Genomic DNA, 9,067 nt, shown 5'->3' with positions numbered 1-9,067 from the left:
ACAATATAATCCATATATTTACTTCACCTGTCAGTTGTTTTAATGGTGTGGCTGAGCAGTGAAAACATTGGTATAGTATTGGCTGATATCAACATGAAAAAAGCAGCTAGAGTATACTCATTCCTTTGTGTACAACTTTTATGGACAAAATTACAGCTGTTGGACTGATGAAGCGTGGGTCATAAAGAATACCTCCATAAGTGGATACAGTTTCGGTACAAAATAGATGAATGAACAAAGATGAATTTCCGCAAAAGCGTATTTATTCAGGCAAAACAATTTAGACATCTGATTAAAACGCAGCAATATGTGGCCTGTCGATATTGAAGCCGATATAGAACTGCTCAGGAAAACACTAGGCTAGTCACGCCAACAGTTTGTACACAAACTAATTAATTTGGTAAAACAAATTCAATATAACAAATCGATACAGAAACAATCAAAACAGGAATACATTACATAAATAGAAATATTCTGCTACATGCAAATGCAAATTGTAGGTTTTCTCCTCTGAACAATTTAGAGAAAGAATGGAGGTTCTGACAAGGAACTAAGAAAAATACACATAAATGACACACGAACAGGCAATAAGGAAGATCATGCATTTGTTCAAGAACAGAAGACGTCAGGAAGAAATGCATTATTATTATCTTAAACAACAGTACCTAAAAAAGTCAGACGAGCTACATACTCATTTTAAAAGAATACGGATGATATGTGCACCCTTCTGCCGTTTAATAATGGCAAGCTTTTGCATTTTCTTTTCATAGTTGAGAACCAATTTCATGATGTAAAACCTACCACAGATTCTCATGCGGGATGAAACCACCGATCAGTTATACAAGTAATATTGCAATAAAACACAAATGATCATTGATTTGGAAAATAGTTTTGTCTTCACTTATGAAGGGTGCACTCTTGTTCTGCTATAGTATCAGCGTATCACAACAGAGTACAACAATAAAACACTAATACTGTGAAGAATTGAAAACGCATTTGAAACTTTTTGTGTGTGTGTGTGTGTGTGTGTGTGTGTGTGTTAAAATACATTTGGCTTCAGGATGAGTAAGTTCATCATGAAAACATTCATTCACCTCGGTTTCCAAAATATACCATTAAAAATACCATCAATCCTCTCCACCTGAAGTGTTACCTGAATGTAACCCTGTTACATTCTCTAGCAGCTGGAAATCTCAAAACAAAATGATTAATTAGGCTATATTAATATACTTTCTCGATAAACACGCTGAAGTTCAGTATAAAATATATATCTTTTTTTTATTATTCTAAAGATATTTTGAATTCATCTAAGACATTTAAAGTAAGGTTTGTTTCCTTACACGCTATCAAGTTCCCTGTTTTTATTGGCACGTGGGCGTTCTGGGTTAGAAACAGCAGATGCTGTTGGTTTCACCATGCCAGCGGTGAGGCTATTCGGGGGCTTCTGGGGTTTTCTGTTCCTTGTGTCTCACTCAGTGCTCTCTGTTGAAAAGAAACACAGCAAACTCTTACTTCAAGACATGGTGTCATTTCATCTGTGAAAACGGCAGCATTTAAGAAACTCACCTCAAATTTGGAGATAAATTCTGCAAAGATGCCAAAGAAGGTTTCTGTGGTCGTGGCTTTACTGTCTTCTCCGAAATACGAGGCCACTTTATGGAACTCATCCATTGCTCTTTGCTGCAAGGAGTCTAGGGACTGCACCGCAGGATGACAGTTTTCCAGAAAGCTCTAACATCAGAGTCAAGGGCTGATACACTGCAACGGAAGTTCAATATACATTCTCACATGACGTGTGTTTTTATTCTTTTCACTCACAAACTCATTCATAAATGCTGTTGGTTGGTGGATACACTCATAACCGATGCGAAGCGATCCTCTGCAGTAGCTGGGATTTTCACACAGGCGCTTCTTATGTCCTGGATGGTGGAGTGAAGGTCACTGAGCTCAGCAGTAATGGTCCTTTGATTGACTGCATTTACAGTGAAAATATGTTAATTGACATTTTTGCAAATATGTGACCCTTGACAACAAAACCAGTCTTAAGTCGCTGGGGTATATTTGTAGCAATAGCCAAAAATACATTGTATTTTCAAAATTATTGATTTTTCTTTTATGCCAAAAATCATTAGGATATTAAGTAAAGATATTTTGTAAAATTCCTACTGTAAATATATCAAAACGTAATTTTTGATTAGTAATATGCATTGCTAAGAACTTAATTTGGACAACTTCAAAGGTGATTTTCTCAATATTTAGATTTTTTTGCACCCTCAGATTCCAGATTTTCAAATAGTCAAAAAAATCTCGGCCAAATACTGTCATATCCAAACAAACCATACATCAATGGAAATATTATTTATTAAGCTTTCAGATGATGTATAAATCTCAATTTCGAAAAATTGACACTTATGACTGGTTTTGTGGTACAGGGTCACATACTGTATTATGCCTGATTTTGCCTGACAAGCAGAAAATAATGTTGTTGAGGTCAGTATGATTTCTTTTAATGAAATTAAAACTTTTTTTTTCAGCAAGAATGCATTAAATTGATCAAAAGTGACAGTAAAGATGTTACAAAAGATTTCTGTTTCAAATAAATGCTGTTCTTTTGAACTTTCTATTTATCAAACAACTCCCTCCCCCGCCCCAATTTTTTTTTACCATGGTTCCCACAAAAATCACAATTTTTGTCAACATTGATAATATTATGAAATGTTTCTTTAGAGTATTACACAATATTATTGTTTTTACTGTATTTTTGATCAAATACATGCAACCTTGGTAACTAAGCATGAGAGACTTAAATTAAATTCTTACCGACTTCACTGCTCAGACTTCTGAACGGTGGTGTATATGCAAATATCTAACAGGACGTTGTTCTAATACCTTACCTTTGGCAGCTAGTGGCACTGTTATGAGGTCCCTGGCGAAGTTGAGGAGTTCTGGGAAGTGTTGGCATAATGATTTGGCAAGAATATGGAGGAAAGTTGACTTTCCATCAACAGTTTTTGTTGTGTTCAGCTGGGGAGTATTTCAATTCATTATTAGAATAAACATAATATGAACAATATTTAATAAAAACATTGCAATTATTGCAAACATACCTCAGTAAGAAAATTAATTTTGAATCCTGTTGTCTTATTCGTCTTGGGTTGACCATTATTCAGATAATTTCCCATTGCTAAAACAAACTAAAAACACGAAAAGACTTCATACTGTAAGAATGATATTTAAACAAAGAACAAATTTGAAAAATGAATGGCTCAAAAAAAAAAACCACCAACTCCTCTGCAGAAGATTTATAAAAGATAAAACGGTAACATTTTACAGTAAGGTTCATTAGCATTAGTTAACTACTTTAGTTCACATGAACTAAGCATGAATTACATCTACAGCATTTATTAATCTTAGTTCATGCCAATTTCAGCTTTTACTAACACATTTTTTAAATCAAAAGTTGTGCTAGTTAATATTACTTAATGCACTGTGAATTAACATGAACTAACATTAACAAAATACTGTAAAATACTGTATTGTTCTTTGTTTGTTGATGTTAGTTAATTCATTAAATAATGGAAACTTATATTAACGCGTTACAAATAAAACATTTATAATTCAGTCACATCTGCTGAATTAAGTGTTTTACCTCCAGGATCTTGGCCAACCTCTTGCTGTTTTTAAGCTCTAATGAAGCTTTGTAGATGCATTCATATGCGCCTCTCATTTCTTCGGTTTTCTCCTGCACGGTGGTCTTAAAAAGAAGACTCCTCAATCTGGTTTTATACTCAGGAACTAGTAGCATCTGTAGAACGAGCCCACCAGAATCCATTAATATTTACATGAATTATGACAGAACTCTGGTAAAACAGCTGGAACTCAGGTAAAACAGCACCTGCAGGACAAACTTGTCGGGCTCGCTGAGCTTGGCAGGGTCCTGGTTATAATGCTGAAACTGTTTGACTTCCTCGTCGTCGGGAGCGTAAAGCAACAGCTGTTTAATGTGTGCGGGTTCCAGACGCTCTGTGTTCATGGTCATTAGGATTTCTCGCAGTTCCTTCGGGGACAGCTTCAGATGCGCTATGAGGATAGCTGAACAGGGCAGCCAGATGTGATGAGACATGGGGAAATTCATTCCCACACAGTTGCTACAGCAGCAAATACCTACAGCACTTCTTTAACCTGCTCCTACACATCTACATCACATGTGACAACAAACCTGACTCAACCCAGAGCACTTTAACACAACCCCACTCATACTCACAAGCGTTGTAGGCCTTTTTATGGGAGAGAATCTCAACCACGTCTTTCTTTTTAAAGTTCTCGGGCAGGAAAGTGGGCTCTGGAAGAGAGACTGACACATTTAATAACAGTGTGAGGATGAGCTCTCCTCGCTCCAGTACTGAAGACAATATACTGTATGGAGGGTTATGAGACTCAAAAGATGGATGAGAATGATGGGATCTGAGACAGATATAGCTCTCCATGAGAGATGAGCTGAAAAGTACAAAAATAGACAAGGTAATTGAGTTCATTTTCACCATCAAAATGACAAGCATATGTGGATGAAGACAGCAATATACAGACAATGTTGAGATGTTGTTAAATGTCTCTAAACGTCTTTGCCACTGTATGCAATTCTAGTATAAATTATATTATATTATTACATAATGACATATAAATATTTATATGCCATATAAATTATACATGTACTACCATTCAAAAGTTTGGGGCCAATAAGATCAATAATTTATTTTTCTTTTTTTTTTTTTTAATTGTACTTTTAGTCAGCAAATCATACACCATACTTTTGAACAGCTGTGTAATAAATTGTTTTATTTAAATAAATAATAAAATAAACAAATAACATTAATAAATAATTATATTGAATTAAAAAATAAAATTCTTATATCATGAAAAAACTAAATTCCTTCACCGTGATCTGAAACACTCAAATAACTACAGGAAGAATTTAAATAAATAAAAGATGCTTTTTTTTTTTTTTGGTTTACTTTAATAGGTCTTGATTAATGATCTGAAGATATTCAGTGTAAAAACACAGAAAATCAGACAGAGGCCAAAGACTCTTCCACAGCACTGTATGAAAAGTGGATGATGATGTAAACATGCAATGCTACATTGAACTAGCTATAACAAAATAGAGAGCTTACTGGAATTCCTCTGTGTGCCAAAGTACAAATCCAGATCCAGGTACTTGACCATGTCACTGAGTTTATGATAATCAGGATCATCGCCAAGCTAGAAAACAGATTATCACTTCTTAATAATGGATCACATGACCTGCACTTACACTGCAACATGGTTCTGTTGTGCACTGTGGTTGTTATGTATCACCAACCAACCTGTCCCCAGATAGTTCCTTCAGAGTTCTCCACCTGCTCCCAGCGCAGCCTTTTAACGCTCATGTGGTTGTTGTCAGAGGCTTTCGGGCTGGCTTTGGGCAAAGGTGGAGGATCACAAGGTGGGGGTAAAGGAGGTGGTGGTGGTGGGGGTACCTTTGTTGAGAGCGTGCCGTCAAAGCTTTGTTGGGAAGACTGGGAATGGATGCTCTTTTGTTTGGTCAGGTTAGGGGAGGTTCTGGAAGCAGGGATCTGCCTGCTCTGGTAGACAGACTGGGTGGGATGCCGCAGGTGAGTGTGCTGTGTGGTTGTGTGCGGGGGTTGTGGGGAGGTGTGTGGGGATGATTGTAGGATGGGGTGAGCCTTTGGTTGGTGCAGCCGAAGAATGGATTGAGTGCTGGGTTGGGGAGAGGAGCGTCGAGGATGGGTGTGCTGGGCCCTGAGCTCCTCACTGCTGGGCAGCACCTTGTGCAATGAGGGGCGATTTGTAAGGAAGGACCGAGGTGGAGGTGGGGGTGGAGCTATGATGGGGTGGTGCTGGAAGGCTGGGGGAGGTTGGGGCAAGTGCTCTGGGGTTAGGGGAAGGGCCGAGGGTGGGTCGGTGAACTGGATGGGAGGTGGCGGGGGCGGAGGACTCTGAGGGGGAGGGGGGATGTGGTCAGACCCTGAGGAGAAGGAGACTGAGGTGGAGTCATCGCTGCTGCTGTGGTCTTCACTGCTGGCACTGCTTAACTCATGAGGCAGCATGTTCACTTCCTGGTCATCCTGGAAACTCATCTGCCAGTGTCACAAAGACAATTAGGGCTTTAAAAACAAAAACATGTCTGAAACATCAATGTATATAATGCTAATTTTGAAAATAAAATTTAATAAAAAATGTGACCTTATATATGAAAAGTGTTTAAAGAATGGAAAGATGCTAAATAAATAAATAAATAAATTAATTAATTCAAAAATTAAATTAAATTAAATTAAATTAAATTAAATTAAATTAAATTAAATTTGACTCTCCTAGATAATTTTGGAGAATGGATAGAAAAAAAATATTTATTTATATAAATAAATAATTGTTTGTGATTATTTTATTATAATATTTTGTCGCATTTAATTGGCTGTGTCTGGCACAAACCTCCTCATAGTCATTCTCTCCTCCCTTAAAGTCATCCACGATATTGACCCTGTGGCCCAACTGCTCGCTCAGAGCATCCAGGAACTTGTCAGTGTCTCGGCTGTGAGGTGGCCGTGAGAAGGTAAACAGCTTCCTGCGCTGAGGCAGAGGACTGGGCTCATCAGGAGGAAAGGGGGATGCTGGGGGGCTGTCTAAGCTAACATAAGGATTAGATTCCACACTGTCTGGAGAAGGAACAGTCTGCTGGTAAGGCTCAAACTGAGGGCCAGGAAGGGATTCAGTCCATGAAAGAGAGAGGCCTGACTTACGGTTCCCTGCAAAATGAACAAACTCATGAGGAACATTTATAGTACACTTATGAGAGATCTTAATAAATGTTCTGAAAATTTTAAAATGACCAAGACCAAAATCTACAACATCCTAATACATTCAATTTGGGATTTTCAAACTTGTTGATGCCATGGCCCTTCTTGTACGGGACTTCTAAAAAACTGGCTCATATATTGTCATCGCAAAACAAACAATTATAATATTATCTGTAAAATATTTCATTTCAGTTGGAGATTACACCCACTTTAAATGTTAGAATTATCATCCAAAGCTGAAGAGAAACATTGAAAAATGAAATTGATAACTTTTAATAACCAAATTAAATTTACATTTCCTACTCTTAAAATCTATTACTGTAATATATAAATTACAGTTAATGATAACCAACTAGTCTTTAGAAATCGAAGAAAAAAACAGTAATAATGTTAAAGAAAAACACTTTACTATAAAGTCCCATGATTAACAATGAGCCATACATTTATTACAGTATTAATTCATATTTTTTAATATTAGTTGATAAAAATACAACTCATTTTTAGTTAATGTTAGCTCAAGGTTCATTAACAAAGGTTAACAGATTTTTTATTTTGATTTAGTTGAAATTAGCGTTACCTAAGATTAATAAATGCTTTAGAAGTATTCCCCTACCAGCTCCTTGTGGCTCCCTGGACCCCAGTTTGAAAACCCCACGTTATATCTTACATTCACTACATAAGCAAGCACATTTAGTGCCAAATGGTCACACAGGTCCTGCACAGCCATTATTGTAGTATCTGTCATCATAATCATGGCTGTCTCTTTTTCGGAGGCACCATGTGACAGTTGTGGATGTCAGAATAAGATCAGAATACCTGTGTTACTGTGTGTGAAAGACTGAGTGTATGTATTTTTCTCAGCGTGGCCCATGCCGACAGCACTGGGTGAGGAGTGACTCTGGCTCTTCCCGGGATACATGTTCTCAAGCTCCGTGTACACTCCTGACATCTATAGGTTGGGGCATGGTTAGATGAGATGATTTTATAACAGCAGTGATGACAGCGCTATGAATTGTGGATGAGGAGTAAATGGTACCCACGTGGCTGAGATCTGGGGACTCTGGGAAGGAAGTCCCATCCCCACACTGTCTTTCCTCTGGAGTCACAGGGTCAGTGAATGTTCCTGAGACACAGAGAAAGTGCTGTCCAGAAACATAGCATGTGCATAGAAAGCTGCTTGCCCTTCAGGAGCTAAATAGAGACTGAGGGCAGTCAGCTTTAGCAGCGGGTCTGGGTGGTAGGTGGCTGAGAGGCGCACAGTGCTTGCAAGCAGTTTATAGGTTTTGCATAATAGATGCTGCATGGTGAATCATAAACATGGCTGACAACAGTTCTGACTGCTTGTTTACCCCACAAGAGTGACAGTATCCCAGCAGGCACGCAACATCATAAGACGTTGATATTTGGTTAAATTTTGGTTGTGATGTCAGGTGACCAAAATTCATAGTATGTTGTCAATGTTAATTTGATGTCCAATAATGACATCAGCTGACGTTGATATTTTGTTGTTTTTAGGTTGTGCAAACAATATCCAACATTAAGTCAGCGTCAAATTGATGTCAAATACTGATGTCATCCTGATTTTCATTCGCAACCAAAATCCAATGTCTGTCTGACATTGGGGTCCAACGTCAACCTGACGTCCGGTGCCTGCTGGGATGGCATGGCTATCTGAAGCAGTGTTACGATGGAGCAATGCATAGCATAAACATTATTCTATATAAACTTATTGGCCTATATCAATGTCAAGTCTATGTCATATTATCAGCAGGATCTAAAATGTCCAATAATCCAACAATCATCAAGTATCAAATAAGAGTAAAAACTGATTTTGGCAAGTAAATAAATAAATATATTACACTACTATTCATAAGACTGGGGAATTTTTTTTTTTTTTTTGTTAAAGAAATTAACACTTTTATTCAGCATTAAATTGATCAAAAGTGACAGTAAAGACATTTATAATGTTATACATTTTTCAAATGTTCAAATTTTGACAAATATGTCAAATTTGTTACATTTTTATATAAATATAAAGGTATTTCAAATTAAACCCATTCTTTTAAACTTTCTATTGACCAAAGAATCCTGAAAGAAATGCATCACGGTTCATGCATCAATTGTTTTCACCTTGATAATAATAAGAAATATAAAATATTTATTTTAAATTGTAATCGTATTTTACAATATTATGATTTTTACCATTTCTTGAA

The 9,067-nt window shown here is 37.0% G+C and overlaps 1 protein-coding gene across 5 annotated transcripts in view; it reads right to left on the bottom strand.

Annotated features, from left to right (window-relative positions):
• Nucleotides 1–241: 241 nt before the first annotated feature.
• Nucleotides 242–9,067, bottom strand: part of LOC109083102 (delphilin-like) — a 33,767-nt gene continuing 24,941 nt past the window's right edge. For 3 of the 5 annotated variants that reach the window (XM_042767473.1, XM_042767471.1, XM_042767475.1), the window contains 13 exons: nt 7,895–7,977; nt 7,671–7,803; nt 6,490–6,803; nt 5,364–6,137; nt 5,172–5,259; nt 4,265–4,354; nt 3,896–4,092; nt 3,650–3,805; nt 3,108–3,194; nt 2,895–3,024; nt 1,854–1,972; nt 1,567–1,731; nt 242–1,482 (listed from right to left, as the gene is read on the bottom strand). In XM_042767473.1, the coding sequence (XP_042623407.1) occupies nt 1,411–1,482; nt 1,567–1,731; nt 1,854–1,972; nt 2,895–3,024; nt 3,108–3,194; nt 3,650–3,805; nt 3,896–4,092; nt 4,265–4,354; nt 5,172–5,259; nt 5,364–6,137; nt 6,490–6,803; nt 7,671–7,803; nt 7,895–7,977 (2,408 nt within the window). In that variant the 3' untranslated portion in view covers nt 242–1,410. The remainder of the gene's footprint in view (nt 1,483–1,566; nt 1,732–1,853; nt 1,973–2,894; nt 3,025–3,107; nt 3,195–3,649; nt 3,806–3,895; nt 4,093–4,264; nt 4,355–5,171; nt 5,260–5,363; nt 6,138–6,489; nt 6,804–7,670; nt 7,804–7,894; nt 7,978–9,067) is intronic. The other 2 variants (XM_042767472.1, XM_042767474.1) reach the window with 2 other exon arrangements.

Source organism: Cyprinus carpio, chromosome A12, assembly GCF_018340385.1.
Source record: "Cyprinus carpio isolate SPL01 chromosome A12, ASM1834038v1, whole genome shotgun sequence".
Classification (NCBI taxonomy): domain Eukaryota; kingdom Metazoa; phylum Chordata; class Actinopteri; order Cypriniformes; family Cyprinidae; genus Cyprinus; species Cyprinus carpio.
Note: the sequence above shows the minus strand (reverse complement) of the source record. Positions and strands in the feature narration are given on the sequence as shown.